At 44.2% G+C, this 22,196-nt stretch overlaps 1 protein-coding gene across 1 annotated transcript in view; it reads right to left on the bottom strand.

Annotated features, from left to right (window-relative positions):
• Window positions 1–22,196, bottom strand: part of cdc42se2 (CDC42 small effector 2) — a 73,833-nt gene that overhangs the window by 6,339 nt on the left and 45,298 nt on the right. The window contains exon 2 of the mRNA XM_036976700.2: window positions 20,657–20,931. Within this exon, the coding sequence (XP_036832595.1) occupies window positions 20,657–20,710 (54 nt within the window). The 5' untranslated portion in view covers window positions 20,711–20,931. The remainder of the gene's footprint in view (window positions 1–20,656; window positions 20,932–22,196) is intronic.

The raw sequence follows: 22,196 nt of genomic DNA, 5'->3' as shown, positions 1-22,196 counted from the left end.
TGACTTGTTACATAGTTGATGAAGGTTGTAACCTATGCCGTGAGGCCCTTTAGTACACATTGTAACACTACTGTAAAAATATCAACAGTTCCTGAAAAGCTATTGTCCTTCCCTTCACGTCATACTGCTGTAAAGAATCAGTAACTAAAATCGGTAACTACTTGAACGCCACACATCCAGTTGCTATGACAACTGCTTTCTGATAACCGAGGTGCTGTGAGGTCTGCCATTTTCCTCAGTCTACACACGTCACTGGTCACAGAGACAAATATCATGTCATGGTAGCATCACACATACACACACCACAGGACCATCTTCAAAGCCATCGTCAAAGACTGATTCCACTATAGTGGTGAATAAAATTCAGACAAACATGCTTGTGAATGCCCATGTAAACCAATGTTTCAATCACACCTTTTCCTCAGAGTGCGGTAAGCCACGAAAAACACCGGGTCTCGCCCTTAGCCCCATCGTCAATAAAGGATTTATGATAAACGGCCAAATCCCTTTCGTGGGATACAGCAGTGCTGCGTGAGTCCTAGGTCTGCAGCTGTGATTGCTCCTTCACTTGCAAATCTCACTCAGCGAGCTGGAGCACTGGTCTAGGGGTGAGGGGTCACTGGCAGGTCTGTTTACACTGCGCTCCAGTGTTTTACTACAGGGAAGCCTCGTTACACTGCGCTCCAGTGTTTTACTACAGGGAAGCCTCGTTACACTGCGCTCCAGTGTTTTACTACAGGGAAGCCTCGTTACACTGCGCTCCAGTGTTTTACTACAGGGAAGCCTCGTTACACTGCGCTCCAGTGTTTTACTACAGGGAAGCCTCGTTACACTGCGCTCCAGTGTTTTACTACAGGGAAGCCTCGTTACACTGCGCTCCAGTGTTTTACTACAGGGAAGCCTCGTTACACTGCGCTCCAGTGTTTTACTACAGGGAAGAGCTGGAATTCCAGACTGAGCACAATGACAGGAAATCCTTCCGTTTCCCTCTCAGACATTCCCCAAATCTGCGTTGCAGAATATTAGCATCCTTGGGTACTTCAAAGCGGCTCACTGAGATTACACTGACATTCCAAAAATGGAGAAATGAGCTCAAAGCTGACACAAAAAACATACTTGTTCATTGTTGTTGCAATGCAAAATGCCCTTGATCTTGGGTTTAACTGGAGAGGGAAGCCAAGTTGGTTCTCAGGGAAAAGGTAGGCTATACTTCATACTATGACAAAAATTGCTCGATTGGCCAACATCTCTAGACTATACACTACTAGGAGACAAACTGTAGCCTACATTTGAACCCAAACATATGGGACATCCATGCTTCATGGGTATCAATCCCCCCACCTTCGTATAATATGTATTTTCAAAGAACATCAGAGGTTTACAGCAAAATAGCATGCTGCTTCCACTATCCCCCAAAACAATTAGCCTCAACATATTTCCTGGGGTTGGCCTATTAACCTTTCTGCAGCGCATGGCTTTGAGACGAAGGATAAATAAAAATGCACTGACATTTAAGGTATCGTCTGTTTACTGGCTGTGTCCCTTAAGGACAACCTATTTAAAATGTACTACTTTTGGGCCCATAGGCTCTGGTCAAAAAGTAGTGCACTATATAGGGAATGGGGTGCCATTTTGGGACACAGCCTATGAAAATGTACTGACGGTTCCCCACCAAGTGCTTTGATGTGCTTTCAACCCCAAATTATTTTTTAGCTTAATAGCATACAACGGTGAAGTCCAAAAAACGAATATCTTCCTATTAGCGAGTTCTAATCCCCTAAGAGCTAGACCAGTTGCTCCATCATTGACGCCAGCAAAAGCCGTTCAAATCTTTTGCTGACCCCCAGATAAACAAACCAATGTTTCTGGTCACAACTCAGGAAACTAACACGATCCACTAGTGGTTCCCGACCCAACATAGAGTCCATAACATACTTCTACCTCAGGCTAACCGTTTCTCAGGCTAATGTTTACAACCCAGGAAACACTTTCTGTCATAGTGGAAGTACACCACATGACCAAATGTATGTGGACACCTGCTCGTCAAACATCTCATTCCAAAATCATGGGCATTAATATGGAGTTGGTTCCCCCTTTGCTACTATGACAGCCTCCACTCTTCTGGGAAGGCTTTTCCACTAGATGTTGGAACATTGCTGTGGGGACTTGCTTCCATTCAGCCACAAGAGCATTAGTGAGGTTGGGCACTGATGTTGGGCGATTAGGCCTGGCTCACAGTTGTGTCAAGAAGCAGTGCGATTTCGGAGGACGCACGGCACTCGACCTTCGCCTCTCCCGAGTCCGTACGGGAGTTGCAGCGATGGGACAAGACTAACTACCAATTAGATACCACGAAATTGGGAATAAAACATATTTTAAAAAGTATTTGATAGGGTCAGGGCTCTGTGCAGGCCAGTCAAGTTCTTCCACACCGATCTCAACCAACAAGTTCTGTATGGAACTTTGCTTTGTGCACAGGGGGCATTGTCATGCTGAAACAGGAAAGGGCTTTCCCCAAACTGTTGCCACAAAGTGGGAAGCATAGAATCGTCCAGAATGTCATTGTATGCTGTAGCGTTAAGATTTCTCTTCACTGGAACTAAGGGGCCTAGCCTAAAGCATGAAAAACTGCCCCAGAACATTATTCCACCTCCACCAAACTTTACAGTGTGCACTATGCATTCAGACCGGTAGTGTTCTCCTGGTTTCCACCAAACCCAGATTCGGCCGCCAGACGGTGAAGCGTGATTCATCACGCCAGAGAACGAGTTTTCACTGCTCCAGAGTCCAATGGTGGCGAGCTTTACACCACTCCAACTGACATTTGGCATCACGCATGGTGATCTTAGGCTTGTGTGCACATGCTCAGCCATTACATGAAGCTCCAGACAAAACAGTTACTGTGCTGACGTTGCTTTCAGAGGCAGTTTGGAACTCGGTAGTGACTGTTGCAACCGAGGACAGATGATTGCGATTTTTATGCGCTGCGTGCTTCAGCACTCGGCGGTGCCGTTCTGTGAACTTGTGGCCCTACCACATCACGGCCGAGCTGTTGTTTCTCCTAGACGTTTCCACTTCACAATATCAGCACTTAGTGTACCGGGGCAGCTCTAGCAGGGCAGGAACTTGACAAACTGACTTTTTTTGGAAAAGTGGTATCCTATGACGGTGCCACGTTGAAAGTCAGAGGTCTTCAGTAAGGCCACTCTACTGCCAATTTTTGTCTATGGAGATTGTATGGCTGTGTGCTCGATTTTATACACCTGTCAGCAACAAGTGTGGCTGAAATAGACAAATCCACTAATTTGAAGGGGTGTCCACATACTGATATGTTTGTGTTATAGTGTAATGCACTGTTACTGGGACTGACTGTGCCGTTGGTCATGTTGGCCCCAAGCATGGTGGAAAGAGTCTGCAGGGCATGGCTGGAGCAGTGCTGTGTGGCTTTCCTGCCTTGTCAGTGAAACTCACCATAACGAGATTCCAATGGCTCATTAGTGAGATTTCCATGGGCTTCCAAGCGCCGGGAATCAACCTCCGTTAGCAGTTTGAGAGCCTGTCAGTTTAACAGTACTGCCGAGCCGGTTGAGGAGAGGGTCAAAACGGAGTACTAAATATATAATTGAGGCCTGGTGTCGGGACAAGCCAGGACGGCTCCCCTTCTCCTCTACTTTCACAGGCCACACTTTCATACTTATTCATACATAAAAAAAAAACGATCTAATGTAGTCTGAAGGAGCATTTTTATGAAAAAAAAAAAGCTCTAGAAGTGTGTATGTATGGGAAAGAGAGAGCGTGAGAGTCAGACAGAGAAAGAGAGAGAAAGACACACACAGACAGCCAGCCAGCCAGAGAGACAGCCAGAGAGACTGACTCAGAGTGCTAGTGAGATCATCTATAGATCAACAGTAATAACAAAGACTAGCCCCTACATGTCAGATGTCAGCAGCACTACCAGGACTATCATTTCTCTCATTTGAGAGTTCACAAGAGTTTTACGGTTCAAGACCATAAAGGCTGAGCAGTTGAGTATAAACAAAACTATAGACCCAGTGTACATTATGACTCATTTGATAAATATGGTTTCATAGTTTTCCAGTTTGTGAGCACAGGAAATAAAAGTTGGAAGCTCCTGTGTCAAATGGCAATCTGTTAGCCTAGCGACGGAACACTATCTGTTGCTAGGGAGGAGTCATAACGTTCTCATCGTGATCATGACACCATGGACCTCTTGAGTACGTTTCCATGGTATTAAGTGGGTTATTGAATGACATGTTAATGTAATTATATCTGGCCGGCGAAACAATGAGGTGCTTAATTTCCGCTCCAGTGTTTTCACTCACAGAAGGGCTTAAGACGGTCCTGAAAAAGATGAAAGCTACAAGTTACAGTGTTCCTCAGGATCTAAACCTAATCTCAAGAAACCTTTGAGAATAATAAGATTCAAATAGGTTAGTTTTCCTGTAATATAGGCTATGACATAACCAAATGAGCTTTGTCTATTTATCTCAATTAGTATTTCAGATGACAAAACAGTAATTCAACCTTCCAGGTTTATTTTGCCCAGTTCATCCAACACTATGATCCAGACTGTCTGGTGTGGCTTGCATGTTCAGGACTTCCGTTCAGCATGACCTTTGTGCTCATTGAACACAATATTGAGCATGATGGAACCCGGCAGCAGCATATGGTGGGTGGCCTCAGGTCAGAATTAGCCATAGTAAACTGTGATCTAGATAGCAATGATGTCAAATCCAGGGTACTAACCGCAATTCTCACCATTTGATTATCTTGAAGTCCAACATAGTTCTAATTAAACCACAACATTATGAAGCTCCGACTACTGGTTTGTGTCCTGATTTAGAAACACATATATCTTTACTTCTAGCTGGTTTGTATCCTGATTTAGTTCTACATAGCTTTCATTTTAGCCAAAGGTTCGAGGCAGGGGCGGCCAACCCTCCACCAGGGGAGCTACTGGCTTTTGTTCCAGCCCTGCTCTAACCCATCTGACTAATAAGCAGTGGTCCATCAGGACCTGAATCAGTTAGAGCAAAGCTTGCAGACCCAGTAGTTCTCTAGGAGGGTTGGCCAGACATCAAAAATATTCCTAATTGGAGATGGGCCTGGTAGACCTAGAGTTTTGTAGGATTTTTAGAGTACCTTGTCCTAGACTGGTCAACTTCACTAGTCCTCCACTCCTTGTTGGAGTGGCTAAATTACCCTGGGAAACGTTCCCTTGGAAAGGCTATTTAACAGAACCCATGATAACTAACGCAACTTAGATCCTATGGCGAGCTCTACCCGCTCACCAAATACAAAACAAATACTTTGCAGCACAGAATGCTAATAGCCTTGCCTATAATACCCAGGAAATAGTTAGTGCCTTCAGAAAGTACTCCTACCCCTTGACTTATTCCACAATTTGTTGTGTTACAGCCTGAATTCAATTGATTAAATATATATATTTTAAAAATCACTTCTCTACACACAATACCCCATAAACTGTATTAAAAAAAGAAAAACAGAAATATCTACAAGTATTCACACCCCTTGAGTCAATACATGTTAGCATCACCTTTGGCAGCGATTACAGCTGTGAGTCTTTCTGGGTAAGTCTAAGAGCTTTGCACACCTGTATTGTACAAAATTCTTCAAGCTCTGTCAAGTTGGTTGTTGATCATTGCTAGACAGCCATAGATTATCAAGCCGATTTAATTTAAAACTAGGCTATACACACACACACACACACACACCCCCCCCCCCCCCCCCGGCCACTCAGGAATAGGGCTGTTGCGGGGACCGTATTACTGCCACACCGGCGGTCAAATTCCACATGACCACGGTAATTAGGCTTCTCCAAGCTCTGATGCTGATCATTAGTAGCCTACCAAACTTGCTAACTGCCTGGTACTCAGCGCTCTATTGTCCCTCTAATCACTCTGACATCAATGCAAATGTAATGAAAATCTAATAAAAACACATCATGAGAGCCCATGAGCTCATTTTGTGCAACATTTCTATAGGTTTTGTAAATGCAGGAGAAAACAGAGTGATGGCTGCTAATAAAAAGAGGAGGATCCATCAGCTTTCTATAGGCTAGGCCTACTGTAGTATCTTGAATAGATCAACATATAATTGGAGGACACAGGATGTAATCTTTACTTGTCATTTATTAGGAACTGATTTACACCACTATCTATCATGGAGACCAATACTCAACTATCTTTATTGCTCACAGAACGGTCACCAATCTAGGACCGGTGATAGCGCTGCCTATTGATTAGATGAGCCAGCATCATTTTCCACTCTATAACAGCTACTATATTTGTTTCTCAACTTTCGTAATATTAAGCACTTTGCGTCTCTTTACAACAGGAGTAGAGCCTACCTGGCTCGCATGAAAATAAACCATTCGCTATTTAAGTGCATAGATATGTATTTTTTCCCGCTGCCTCGTTTCCCGCTGCCTCGTTTCCCGCTGCCTCGTTGCATGGTAACAAATGTCACAAACAGTACAAGTCAAAAGTTTGACACCTACTCATTCAAGGGGTTTTCTTAATTTGACCATTTTCTACATTGTAGAATAATAGTGAAGACATCAAAACTATGAAATAACATATATGGAATCATGTAGTAACAAAAACAGTGTAAAACAAAGCAAAATATTTAATATTTGAGATTCTTCAAAGTAGCCACCCTTTGCCTTGATGACAGCTTTTCACACTCTTGGCATTCTCTCAACCAGCTTCATGAGGTAGTCACCTGAAATACATTTCAATTAACAGGTGTGCCTTGTTAAAAGTTAATTTGTCGAATATCTTTCCTTCTTAATGCATTTGAGCCAATCAGTTGTGTGGTATCAACGAAGGGGTGGTATACAGAAGATAGCCCTATTTGGTAAAAGACCAAGTCCATATATGGCAAGAACAGTTCAAATAAGCAAAGAGAAACAGTCCATCATTACTTTGAGACATGAAGGTCATTCAATGCGGAAAATGTCAAAAACTTTTAAAGTTTCTTCAAGTGGAGTCGCCAAAAACATCAAGCTCTATGATGAAACTGTCTCTCATGGGGACCACCACAGGAAAGGAAGACCCAGAGTTACCTCTAATTAACTTATCCTCTGCAGCAGAGTTAACTGCACCTCAGATTGCAGCACAAATAAATGCTTCACAGAGTTCAAGTAACAGACACATCTCAACATCAACTGTTCATAGGAGACTGCGTGAAATCAGGCCTTCATGGTCAAATTGCTGCAAAGAAACCACTACTAAAGGACAACAATAAGAAGAATAGAGTTGCTTGGGCCAAGAAACACGAGCAATGGACATTAGACCGGTGAAAATCTGTCCTTTGGTCTGATGAGTCCAAATTTGAGATGTTTGGTTCCAACCGTTGTGTCTTTGTGAGACGCACTGTAGGTGAACGGATGATCTCCGCATGTGTGGTTCTCACCGTGAAGCATGGAGGAGGTGTGATGATGCTCTGCTGGCGGAACTGTCTGATTTATTTAGAATTCAAGGCACACTTAACCAGCATGGCTACCACAGAATTCTGCAGGGATACGCCATCCTATCTGGTTTGCCCTTAGTGGGACTATTGTTTATTTTTTCAACAGGATAATGACCCAAAACACACCATCGGGCTGTGTAAAGGGCTATTTGACCAAGGAGAGTAATGGAGGGCTGCATCAGATTACCTGGCCTCCACAACCACCCAACCTCAACCCAATTGAGATGGTTTGGGATGAGCTGGACCGCAGAGTGAAGGAAAATCAGCCCAAAAGTGCTCAGCATATGTGGGAACTCCTTCAAGACTGTTGGAAAAGCATTCCTCATGAAGCTAGAGAATGCCAAGAGTAACAAAGCTGTCATCAAGGCAAAGGGTGGGTACTTTGAAGAATCTCAAATATATTTTGATTTGTTTAACACTTTTTGGTTACTACATTATTCCATATGTGTTATTTTATAGTTTAGAGGACCTATTTATTTGTTAACCGCTCAACACAGAATAGCAGCATGTGCGCACTCCCTCAAATGCTATTATTTTCTTCTGAAATAGACGACATTTTCTTCATATGATGCTTCTTTAGACCCGTCTAAAATAAATAATGGATTTACTGTGAAGGTGTAGGCTGTGTTACATGGATTTACTGTGAAGGTGTAGGCTGTGTTACATGGATTTACTGTGAAGGTGTAGGCTGTGTTACATGGATTTACTGTGAAGGTGTAGGCTGTGTTACATGGATTTACTGTGAAGGTGTAGGCTGTGTTACATGGATTTACTGTGAAGGTGTAGGCTGTGTTACATGGATCTACTGTGAAGGTGTAGGCTGTGTTACATGGATCTACTGTGAAGGTGTAGGCTGTGTTACATGGATCTACTGTGAAGGTGTAGGCTATGTTACATGGATCTACTGTGAAGGTGTAGGCTATATTACATGGATCTACTGTGAAGGTGTAGGCTATATTACATGGATCTACTGTGAAGGTGTAGGCTGTTACATGGATCTACTGTGAAGGTGTAGGCTATGTTACATGGATCTACTGTGAAGGTGTAGGCTGTGTTACATGGATCTACTGTGAAGGTGTAGGCTGTTACATGGATTTACTGTGAAGGTGTAGGCTATATTACATGGATTTATTACTTTATTAAAATGGCTTGTAGGCTATGAGTGGAAGCCAGGAGATGCTAAATGTGTTTATGTTAATTAACGGTAAATTACCGTGAGACCGACAGTTATTTTCTTGACAATCACCGACTGACAACATTTCGTGACCGCCACAGCCCTACTCAGGAACATTCAATGTGGTCTTCGTAAGCAACTCCAGTGTATGTTTAATGTTGTTGTACTGCTGAAAGGTGAATTTGTCTCCCAGTGTCTGTTGGAAAGCAGACTAAGCCAGGTTATCCTCTAGGATTTTGCCTGTGCTTAGCTCTATTCTGTTTATTTTTATCATAAAAAGACTCCCTAGTCCTTGACTAGGACAAGCACACCCATAACATGAAGCTTGAACATATGAAGAGTGGTTCTCTGATGTGTTGCGTTGGATTTGCCACAAACATACCGCTTTGTATTCAGGACATGAAATTAATTTCTTTGCCACATTTTCTGCAGTTTTACTTTAGTGTCTTATTGCAAAACAGAGGCATGTTTTGAAATAGGGTTTTTAATGTACAGGTTTCCATTTCACTCTCATTTAGGTTAGTATTGTGGAGTAACTACAATGTTGTTGATCCATCCTCGGTTTTCTCCCATCACAGCCATTCAACTCTAACAGTAATAAAGTCCCCATTGGCCAAATAGTGAAATCCCTGTGCGGCTTCCTTCCTCACCGGCAACTGAGTTAGGAAGGATGCACGTATCTTTGTAATGACTGGGTGTATGGATACGCCATCCAAATTAATTAATAACTGCACCATGCTCAAAGGGATATTCAATATCTGCTTCATTTTTTAAAAACCTATCTACCAATAGGTGCCCTTCTTTGTGAGGCATTGGAAAACCTCCCTGGGTCTTTGTGGTTGAAACTGTGTTTGAAATGCACTGCTTGACTGAGGGACCTTACAGATAATTATGTGTGAGGTACAGAGATGTGTAGTCATTCAAAATGTTATCATGTTAAAAACTATTATTGCACGAAGAGTGAGTCCATGCAACTAATTATGTGACTTGTTAAGCACACTTTTACTTATTAACTTATTTAGGCTTGCCATAATAAAGGGGTTGAAAAAAATCTAAATCAAATTATTTGTCACATGCGCCGAATACAACAGAATACAACCTTACAGTGAAATGCTTACAAGCCCTTAACCAACAACGCAGTTAAGAAAAATAAGTGGTAATTAAAAAAATAGATATGTAAAAAAAGAAAAATAAATAATTAAAGAGCAGCAGTAAAATAATAGTAGCGATGCTATATACAGGGGGTGCCGGTACAGAGTCAATGTGTGGGGGCACAGATTAGTCGAGGTAACATGTACATGTAGGTAGAGTTATTAAAGTGACTATGCATAGATAATAACCAGAGAGAAGCAGCAGCATAAAAGAGAGGGTGGGACAATGCAAATAGTCTGGGTAGTCATTTGATTAGCTGTTCAGGGGTCTTATGGCTTGGGCGTAGAAGCTGTTAAGAAGCCTTTTGGACGTAAACTTGGTGCTCCGGTACCGCTTGCCGTGCGGTAGCAGAGAGAACAGTCTATGACTAGGGTGGCTGGAGTCTGACAATTTTTAGGGCCTTCCTCTGACATCGCCTGATATAGAGGTCCTGGATGGCAGGAAGCTTGGTCCCTGTGATGACTGGGCCGTACACACTACCCTCTGTAGTGCCTTGTGGTCGGAGGCTGAGAAGTTGCCATTCCAGGCTGTGATGCAACCAGATTCTCTCGATGGTGCAGCTGCAGAACCTTTTTGAGGATCTGAGGACCCATGACAAATCTTTTCAGTCTCCTGAGGGGGAATAGGCTTTGTCGTGCCCTATTCATGACTGTCTTGGTATGTTTGGACCATGATAATTCGTTGGAGATGTGGACACCGAGGAACTTGAAGCTCTCAATTTGCTCCACTCCGCTCCCGTCTAAGAGAATGGAGGCGTGCTCGGTCCTCCTTTTCCTGTAGTCCACAATCATCTCCTTTGTCTTGATCACGTTGAGGGAGAGGTTGTTGTCATGGCACCAATTGGCCAGGTCTCTGACTTCCTCCCTATAGGCTCTCTCATAGTTGTCGGTGATCAGGCTGTTGTGTCGACAGCAAACTTGGTGTTGGAGTCGTGCCTGGCCATGCAGTCATGGGTGAACAGGGAGTACAGGAGGGGTCTAAGTATACACCTCTCAGGGGCTCCAGTGTTGAGGATCAATGTGGCAGATGTGCTGTTACCTACCCTTACCACCTGGGGGCGACCCATCAGGAAGTCCAGAATCCAGTTGCACATCAAGGCATTCAGTCCCAGGGTCCTTAGCTTAGTGATGAGCTTTGAGGGCACTATGGTTTGAACGCTGAGCTGTAGTGAATGAATAGCATTCTCAAATAGGTGTTCTTTTTGTACAGGTGGGAAAGGGCAGTGTGGAGTGCAATAGAGATTGCATCATCCGTGGATCTGTTGGGGCGGTACGGCAAATTGGAGTGGGTCTAAGGTTTCTGGGATAATGGTGTTGATGTGACCCATGACCTGCCTTTCAAAGCACTTCACGGCTACAGACGTGAGTGCTATGGGTCGGAAGTCATTTAGACATGTAACCTTCGTGTTCTTGGGAACAGGGACTATGGTGGTCTGCTTGAAACATGTTGGTATTACAGACTCAGGTCAGGGAGAGTTTGAAAATGTCAGTGAAGACACTTGCCAGTTGGTCAGCGCATGCTCGGAGTACACGTCCTGGTAATCCGTCTGGCCCCGCAGCCTTGTGAATGTTGACCTGTTTAAAAGGTCTTACTCACGTCGGCTACGGAGAGCGTGATCACACAGTCGTCCAGAACAGCTGATGCTCTCATGCATGCTCGTCTGGTATGCTTGCGTCACTGGGCAGCTCGCGGCTGTGCTTACCTTTGTAGTTTGTAATAGCTTGCAAGCCCCGTCACATGTGACAAGCGTCGGAACCGGTGTAGTACGATTCAATCTTAGTCCTGTATTGACGCTTTGCCTGTTTGATGGTTCGTCGGAGGGCATAGCGGGAGTTCTTATAAGCATGCGGGTTAGAGTCCAGCTCCTTGAAAGCGGCAGCTCCACCCTTTAGCTCAGTGCGGATATTGCCTGTAATCCTTTGTTTCTGTTTGGGGTATGTATGTACTGTCACCGTGGGGACGATGTCATCGATGCACTTACTGATGAAGCCAGCGACTGATGTGGTGTACTCCTCAATGCCATCGGAAGAATCCCGGAACATATTCCAGTCTGTGCTAACAAAACAGTCCTGTAGCTTAGCTTCTGCGTCCTCTGACCACTTCTTTATTTACAGAGTCACCTGTGCCTCCTGCTTTACTTTCTGCTTGTAAGCAGGAATCAGGAAGATAGAATTATGGTCAGATTTGCCAAATGGAGGGCTTTGTATGCGTCTCTGTGTGTGGAATAAAGGTTGTCTAGAGTTTTTTTCCCCTCTGGTTGCACATGTGACATGCTGGTAGAAATGAGGTAAAACGGATTTAAGTTTCTCTGCATTAAAGTCCCAGGCACTTAGGAGCGCCGCCTCTGGATGAGCATTTTCCTGTTTGCTTATGGCTTTAAACAGCTCATTGAGTGCAGACTTAGTGCCAGCATCGGTGGTAGATCGACAATTACGAAGAATATAGATGACAACTCTTGGCAAATAGTGTGGTCTACAACTTATGAGATACTCTACCTCAGGTGAGCAATACCTCGAGACTTCCTTAATATTAGATTTTGTGCACCAGCGGTTTACAAATATACACAGACCGCCACCCCTCGTCTTACCGGAGCCAGCTGTTCTTGCTGATGCAGCGTAAACACCGCCAGCTGTATGTTATCCATGTTGTCGTTCAGCCAAGACTCGGAGAAACATAAGATATTACAGGATATTCATAAATCGTAGCTCGTCTATTTTGTTATCCAATGACTGTGCGTCCTATCCTTACAAGGCACCGCGACCCACGTCCCCGATATCTCCCTCTCTTTCTCCTGTGAATGACGGGGATGTTGGCCTTGTCGGGTGTCTGAAGTAAATCCTTTGCATCCGACTCGTTAAAGAAAATAATCTTCGTCCAGAACAAGGCAAGTAAACACTGTCCTGATATCCAGAAGCTATTTTCGGTCATTAGAGACAGTGGCAGAAATATGATGTACAAAATAAGTTACAAATAATGCGAAACACACACACACAATAGCACAATTGGTTAAGAGCCCGAAAAACGGCAGCCATCTCCTCCGGCAACATTCTGTTGTATACTTAATGACTAAAGATATTTCAGCTTTTCATTTTAAAAACATAATTCCACTTTTGACATTATGGGGTATTGTGTGTAGGCCAGTGACACAAAATAGATTTTTTTGGGGGAAAAAGAGGTGTGAATACTTTAAGGCAGTGTAGAGCACTAAGCTATTGGGATGAACAGCATGATGTAGGCCTTTATATTTCCATTAACACACTACTGATCATTCAGTTCCCACAGAGCCTGGCAAGTGGCAACACCAGGGTTGAATCCCACAAGCACCACATAGTTTACTGGAAATGGCTTTGGATAAAAGAGCCTGTTAAAATGACCATGACTATCATAAAACAATACAACAGTTATAAAATGTGGAGAGAATGCTAGATGTGGCCTATTGCTATGCATCCCGGAATGATTAAGCTAGATGTGGCCTATTGCTATGCATCCCGGAATGATTAAGCTAGATGTGGCCTATTGCTATGCATCCCGGAATGATTAAGCTAGATGTGGCCTATTGCGATGCATCCTGGAATGATTAAGCTAGATGTGGCCTATTGCTATGCATCCTGGAATGATTAAGCTAGATGTGGCCTATTGCTATGCATCCTGGAATGATTAAGCTAGATGTGGCCTATTGCTATGCATCCTGGGAATGATTAAGCTAGATGTGGCCTATTGCTGTGCATCCTGGGAATGATTAAGCTAGATGTGGCCTATTGCTGTGCATCCCGGAATGATTAAGCTAGATGTGGCCTATTGCTATGCATCCCGGAATGATTAAGCTAGATGTGGTCTATTGCTATGCATCCCGGAATGATTAAGCTAGATGTGGCCTATTGCTATGCATCCCGGAATGATTAAGCTAGATGTGGCCTATTGCTATGCATCCCGGAATGATTAAGCTAGATGTGGCCTATTGCTATGCATCCCGGAATGATTAAGCTAGATGTGGCCTATTGCTATGCATCCCGGAATGATTAAGCTAGATGTGGCCTATTGCTATGCATCCTGGAATGATTAAGCTAGATGTGGCCTATTGCTATGCATCCTGGAATGATTAAGCTAGATGTGGCCTATTGCTATGCATCCCGGAATGATTAAGCTAGGTGTGGCCTATTGCTATGCATCCTGGAATGATTAAGCTAGGTGTGGCCTATTGCTATGCATCCCGGAATGATTAAGCTAGATGTGGCCTCTTGCTATACATCCCGGGAATGATTAAGCTAGATGTGGCCTAATGCTATGCATCCGGAATGAGGACACACTAGTGCTCTGGGTGTAGATGGGGAAAGTGTTCACGTGAGGAAGTCCTCAGGCGCTCTTCTCCGTACTGGATGGTCTAATTTATATAGGCCTCCCCATCACCGCTCATCAGAAGTGCAATGCCTGTTTTAGCAATTTAGTCTAATATGGGTTAGGGTTAGTTAAATCTGGGACAAAGAGATGCTCACACACAAGCTCATTCATACACAAAGTTTCATTCTCACAGACATACACACAATCATACAAGCGTATACCACACACAGAATCCCACACACGCCACACAGAATCACGCGCATGCCACACAGACACACATGCTTGAACACCACAGAGAACCACACACGCAATGCTTAGGGGAACGTACAACTAATTTCTCTTAAACACATCTTCCTAAACTGAACAAAAATATAAACGCAACATGTAAAGTGTTGGTCCCATGTTTCATGAGCTGAAATAAAAGAGCCCAGAAATGTTCCATATGCACAAAAAAATGTATTTCTCTACAATTTTGTGCACAAATTTGTTTACATCCCTGTTAATGAGCATTTCTCCTTTGCCAAGATAATCCATCCACCTGACAGGTGTGGCATATCAAGAAGCTGATTAAACAGCATGATCATTAAATGCAAGTAAAACTAAAATGCATGCTCTTCAACCAATCGCTGCCCGCACCTGCCCGCCCGCCCGCCCAGCATCACTACTCTGGAAGATTCTGACTTAGAATATGTGGACAACTACAAATACCTAGGTGTCTGGTTAGACTGTAAACTCTCCGTCCAAACTCACATCAAACATCTCCGATCCAAAATTAAATCTAGAATCGGCTTCCTATTTCACAACAAAGCATTTACATTGACAAAATAGTCTCCAACACTCTACTCAACAAATTGGATGCAGTCTATCACAGTGCCATCCGTTTTGTCACCAAAGCCCCATATACTATCCACCACTGTGACCTGTATGCTCTCGTTGGCTGGCCCTCACTTCATATTCGTCGCCAAACCCACTGGCTTCAGGTCATCTACAAGTCTCTGCTAGGTAAAGCCCCGCCTTATCTCAGCTCACTGGTCACCAAAGCAGTACCCGCCCGCAGCATGCGCTCCAGCAGGTATGTATATCTCACTAGTCACCCCCAAAGCCGCCTCTCCTTCCAGTTTCTGCCGCCAATGACTGGCAAAACTCTCTGAAGCTGGAGACTCTTACCTCACAGATCACTGCACCTGTACATAGCTCATCTGTAAACAGCCCATCCAATCTACCTCATCCCCATACTGTATTTATTTATCTTGCTCCTTTGCACCCCAGTATCTCTACTTGCACATTCATCTTCTGCACATCCTACCATTCCAGTGTTTAATTGCTATATTGTAATTATTTCGCCACCATGGCCTATTTATTGCCTTACCTCCCTTATCCTACCTCATTTACACATGCTGTATCTATATTTTTCTACTGTATTATTGATTGTATGTTTGTTTATTTCATGTGTAACTCTGTTGTTGTTGTATGTATCAAACTGCTTTGCTTTATCTTGGCCAGGTCGCAGATGCAAATGAGAACTTGTTTTCAACAAGCCTACCTGGTTAAATAAAGGTGAAATAAAATTACAATAAAAATTACACAGGTGCACCTTGTTCAGAGGACAATAAAAGGCCTCTCTAAAATACAGATGTCAGATGTCTCAAGTTGAGCGAGCATGCAATTGGTATGCTGACTGCAGGAATGTCCACTAGAGCTGTTGCTAGAGAATTGAATGTTCATTGAAATGTTCAATACCATAAGCCGCCTCCAATATAATTTCAGAGAATTTGACAGTACGTCCAACCGGCCTCACAACCGCAGACCACGTGTAACCAGCTGAGACCAGCCACCTGTACAGCTGATGAAACTGTGGGTTTTTGCACAAGCAAAGTATCTCTGCACAAACTGTAACAAACCGTCTCAGGGAAGCTCATCTGCGTGCTCATCGTCCTCACAAGGGTCTTGACCTGACTGCAGTTTGGGGTCGTAACCGGCTGCAGTGGGCAAATGCTCACCTTCGATGGCCACTGGCACACTGGAGAAGTGTGCTCTTCACAGATGAATCCCAGTTTCAACTGTACCGGGCAGATGGCAGACAGCATGTATGGTGTCATGTGGACAAGCAGTCTGCTGATGCCAACATTGTGAACAGAGTGCCCAATGGTGGCGGTGGGGTTATGGTATGGGCAGGCATAAACTACGGACAATGAACCCAAGTGCGTTTTATCAATGGCAATTTGAATGCACAGAGATACCGTGATGAGATCCTGAGACCCATTGTCGTGCCATTCATCCGCCGCCATCACCTCATGTTTCAGCATGATAATTCACGGCCCCATGTCACAAGAATCTGTACACAATTCCTGAAGCTGAAAATGTACCAGTTCTTCCATGGCCTGCATACTCACCAGACATGTCACCCACTGAGCATGTTTGCTCTGCATTAACATGTACGACAGCGTGTTCCAGTTCCTGCCAATATCCACCAACTTTGCACAACCATTGAAGAGTGGGACAATAATTCTACAGGCCACAATTGACAGCCTGATCAACTCTATGGAAAGGAGATGACGCGCTGCACAAGGCAAATGGTGGCCACACCAGATGCTGAATGGTTTTCTGAACCACACCTACTTTTTTCCCCCAAAGGGAATCTTTGACCAAAAGATGCATATCTGTATTCCCAGTCATGTGAAATCCATAGATTGTGAATAAGAAATGAGGCTTCATTTATTGTAGCTGAGGATTTTATCTAAGTTAATCTGAGAACAAGGCTTCCTAAATTCTATCAGCATATTGAACACAAGCTGGTAGCATTCTGGACCATTGCTACTCTAACTTCCGCAATGCATACAAAGCCCTCCCCTGCCCTCCCTTCGGCAAATCTGACCATGACTCAATTTTGTTGCTCCCATCCTATAGGCAGAAACTAAAACAGGAAATGCCCGTGCTCAGGTCAACCAACGCTGGTCTGACCAATCGGATTCCACGTTTCAAGGTTGCTTCGATCACGTGGACTGAGATATGTTCCGGGTAGCCTCAGACAATAACATTGATGTATATGCTAACTCGGTGAGTGACTTTATTAGCACGTGCATCAGAGATGTTGTACCCACTGTGACTATTAAAAAATCTTACCTAAACCTAATCAGAAACTGTGGATTGATGGCAGCATTCGCACTAAACTGAAAGCGCAAACCACCGCTTTTAATCATGGCAAGGCGACTGGAAACATGATTGAATACAAACAGTGTAGTTTTTCGCAAGGCAATCAAACAAGCAAAGCGTCTGTATAGAGACAAAGTAGCGTCGCAATTCAACAGCTCAAACACGAGACGTATGTGGCAGGGTCTACAGTCAATCACGGATTACAAAAAGAAAACCCTCATTTCACCACCACCCTACCTGATACCGTCAACCCACTTCAGTTTGCTTACCGCCCCAATAGGTCCAAGATGCAATCCCCATCACACTGCCCTATCCCACCTGGACAAGAGGAATACGTATGTAAGAATGCTGTTCATTAACTAGAGCTCAGCATTTAACCTCTCTGGGATATGTGGGACGGTAGCATCCCACTCGGTCAAAAGCCAGAGAAAATGCAGAGCGCCAAATTCAAATAAATTCCTATAGAAATCAAACTTTCATGAAATCTGTAAGATACCAAATTAAAGCTACACGTGTTGTGAATCCAGCCAACATGTCAGATTTCAAAAAGGCTTTTCGGCGAAAGCAAACAATGCTATTATCTGAGCATAGCACCATAGTAAACAAAAGAGAGAAAACATTTCAACCCTGCAGGCGCGACACAAAATGCGGAAATAAAAATATAATTAATGCCTTACCTTTGAAGAACTGCTTCTGTTGGCACTCCAATATGTCCCATAAACATCACAAATGGTCCTTTTGTTTGATTAATTCCGTCGATATATATCCAAAATGTCCATTTATTTGGCGCATTTGATCCAGAAAAACAGGTTCCAACTTCCGCAACGACAAAATATCTCAAAAGTTACCTGTAAACTTTGCCAAAACATTCCAAACTACTTTTGTAATACAACTTTAGGTATTTTTAAAAATAAATAGACAAAATTGAAGACGGGAAGAAAGTTTGTTTTCAAGCATGCTTTCTGGTCTTGCGCCTCTACACAAAGGAAAAACCTCAACCAATTTCTAAAGACTGGTGACATCCAGTGGAAGCGGTAGGAACTGCAAGCAAGTCCCTTAGAAATCTGGATTCTCATTGAAAACTGGGTGACCTAAAAAAAAAAATCTGAATGGTTTGTCCTCTGGGTTTTGCCTGCTACATAAGTTCTGTTATACTCACAGACATGATTCAAACAGTTTCAGAAACTTCAGAGTGTTTTCTATCCAAATCTACTAATAATATGCATATCTTATCTTCTGTGGATGAGTAGCAGGCAGTTGAAATTGGGCATGCTTTTCATCCAAAATTCCAAATGCTGCCACCGATCCTTGAGAAGTTAACACCATAGTACCCTCCAAACTTGTCATTAATCTCGAGACCCTGGGTCTCGACCCCGCCCTGTGCAACTGGGTCCTGGACTTTGACGGACCACCCCCAGGTGGTGAAGGTAGGAAACAACTTCTCCACCCCCATGATCGTCAACACTGGGGTCCCACAAGGGTACGTTTTCAGCCCTCTCCTGTACTCCCTGTTCACGCATGACTGCGTGGCCATGCACGCCTCCAACTCAAATCAGCAGGCGACACTAGTGGTAGGCTTGATTACCAACAACGATGAGACGGCATACAGGGAGGAGGTGAGGGCCTTTTTCTAGCCTACCCCAAGACCTATAGACATGACAGGATTCGTGATCCTCATGAAGACTTTGGTGAGTCTTAACATAGTTATTCAATAGAAGTCAATAAACAAATTATTTGAGTGTGAAGCAGTGTGTCTTGTCAGATGGGAAGAGAGAGCGAATTGTTTGCTCTGCTACATGTATGACAGAGCGACAAGCGTTTAAGCCCTGTGGTCAGCCAAGCTTAGGGTTAGGTTTGTACCATGTTTTGTACTGCTACCATGTTGTGTTGCTACCATGTCGTTGTCATGTGTTGCTGCCATGTCGTTATCATGTGTTGCTACCTTAGGTCTCTTTATGAAGTGTTGTCACTCGTCATGATGTGTGTTTTGTACTACACACACGTACGTGTGTGTGTGTGTCTGTGTGTGTATATATATTTTTATCCCAGCCCCTGTCCCTGCAGGAGGCCTTTCGGTAGGCAGTCATTGTAAATAAGAATTTGTTCTTAACTAACTTGCCTAGTTAAATAAAGGTAAAAAATCTATATAAAAAGGTCTCAGCCCTCTGGTCGGCCAGACTTAGCAGAATCATCAACTCTCGGCTTGGACAGAGCTGACAAAAACGCTCAGGATTCTTCACATGCTTTGGCCATAAAAAGGCAGAGGGAGGGAAACCTCACCTCTTATTGTGGAGAAAGCTAGATGCACGTGCACACACACTGAGGGGGGGGACCAGTTGGAGACACACACTGGGGGGAGGGGGGGATCAGTTGGAGACACACACTGGGGGGGAGGGGGGGGACCAGTTCGAGACACAGACACACTGGGGGGGAGGGGACCAGCTGGACACCACTCACACACACACACCAGACACCCCTCAAATAGTAGAGAAAGAACAAGAACAAAGGATTTTCTGCTGTGGAGGAATCTAATCAGAGACACATTTCCATCTATTTTTAGACCACGTTTCCAGGGTGTGTGTGATCAGCCTGGGAATTGGGGGGGGGGGGGAGAATGTGACAGCAGCTATCTCCTGGGATGTGTAATGATTTTAAAGTTTAGGCCTAGAGGGAGGGCATTCACATTGCACAGAGACGGTACAAAAACACAGTGCACACACACACACACACACACTGGGGATCACAGTATCCTACTTGTTGGAAGAGGGAGCATGTTTCTCTACATTCAAATAAATCAACCCGTACTGTAGTTGATGATGGGACGATTTCAAAATTAGAACATTTTCAACAACAAAAATGTAACATCTCCTGCCTTGCTTGGGTGTTTAAAACAGACCTAATCCACCCACATAACACAGACCCACCCCCGGCTCCTACCCAAGACGGACCCCCGGCTCCTACCCAAGACGGACCCCCGGCTCCTACCCACGACTCCTTCTCCTAGATCTGAAAGTCTGATGGATGTTAGGATAATTTCTCCACCGAGCCCTATGGTACACTGGTGGAGGCTAGGGGCTTGGGGTCTGAGGCATGGGGTCTGAAGCTAGGGGTCTGAGGCGTAGCGGTCTCTGAGTTGGAGGATACAGGACACTACAGGCAGTTCACACACACACACACACACACACACACACATACTTAACCCAGATCCTGAGTGTCGCATACTAACAAAACACTAAATCACGTAGTTAAATGGGTGTGTTCTATACTACAACGCTATTAAAAAGTCTGACATAAAATGACTCAATTGTTTGTGGGGTCACTTACCGGCTGGGGCTGCTCTGCAATACAGCAGTTGAAACACAACCAGAACTCGCTCATCACTTAGCAGTCTTAACGTGTTCCAGGCTAGGATGATGCTCCAAAGTTCCACGGTGGGGTGGGGGAGGGGGGTACTGTAGCGCAGGCCTGGGTAGGTGGGGATGGGGGAGGGGGTACTGTAGCGCAGGCCTGGGTAGGTGGGGATGGGGGACGCAGCCTGAGAGGTAGAGATCCAGAGAGCCTCTCAGGGCAGTAGTAGCTCCTGACCGGGTCAGTCACACCTGGGATAGAGAGGAGAGGCAAGAGATGAGCTGACCGTTTGTACAGTCGTCACATTAGCACTACCCATACACATGTGAAATGTGTTCAAGTGTACAGTCACACACACACACACACACACAGTCGTGCACACAAACAAATGCTCGAAGGGCAGAGTATGCGTAAGGTTCTCCAAGTCGTCACTATCTGGGTTTGTGGGTTAGAGATATTCCTTGTCTTAATAAGACAGGAGAGACTGGCCGCAGGCTCCTGTGTGTGTGTGCGTTTGTGTTTCTGACACTATTCTCTACCTAGCTGTGGTGCTACTTTACTCACAATGAGCCCGGAGTACAGACATATGCCATTGTGTCTGGTGACCGACACAGACACAATAGATGTGTATTGCTTGGCTCCCTTCGGCTAGTGTCCCAACACTACCCGAGGCCAAGACATTTCACATTAAACACCTGGCCTTGTGAAACCACACATAATAGAAAATATGTTGGTGTTCTCATACTTGTTTTCTTAAGGGGAAAAAAATTTGCAATAATAGACTGTCTGGGACTTTTTCAGCAGACATATGTTGAGCTGAAGTGTGAGTTCATTGGTATTCTGAGATGTGATGATGAGTCCATTGGTATTCTGAGATGTGAAGATGAGTCCATTGGTATTCTGAGACGTAAAAGGTGTCCATTGGTATGGTGAGACGTGATTGCTCCCCAAAAATATGAAACATGAAAAAAATATTTATAAATCGGAGGCACATTGAAGATACTAGAACCAATCCACATTTACTTTTCCTCTGCAAACACAAGGAGTAATGAGTCTGACAACCCCAGTGTAGAATAGTTGATCTATTTACCTAGTCGGCTTGTTGTTGTTGTGTGTTCTAGGCTAGAGAAATATTCCTCCAGAGGCACATCCAAGTTACCAGTGCCACAGGGAGGGAAACCTGCATTCTGACAGGCAGCCAATGCACAGCACAGCAGCTTTAAACAGTCTCTGTTAAAAAGATAGCGATCCAAACCTTCCATTCCTACTTTATTTCTCAATTCCTAAATATGCACGAAACTGCACCATTTTAAACCCAGCGTTTTTAGCAGCATGGTTAGGCACGTTACCACTCACCCAGTGAGTGCATAGGGGAGAGTGGGGCTAAATGTAACAGGTCAAATGTAGGATAACTTTGGGGTAAAACGCAACCCTGCATCATTTTTTGGGGAGTGACTTAAATTGTGATTTAGACAGATGGCATTTTTGTTGTTGAACAAGAGTTGTGGCAACCAGG

This window comes from Oncorhynchus mykiss, chromosome 5 (genome assembly GCF_057628025.1).
Source record: "Oncorhynchus mykiss isolate SJ-2025 chromosome 5, ASM5762802v1, whole genome shotgun sequence".
In the NCBI taxonomy this organism is placed as follows: Eukaryota; Metazoa; Chordata; class Actinopteri; order Salmoniformes; family Salmonidae; genus Oncorhynchus; species Oncorhynchus mykiss.
Note: the sequence above shows the minus strand (reverse complement) of the source record. Positions and strands in the feature narration are given on the sequence as shown.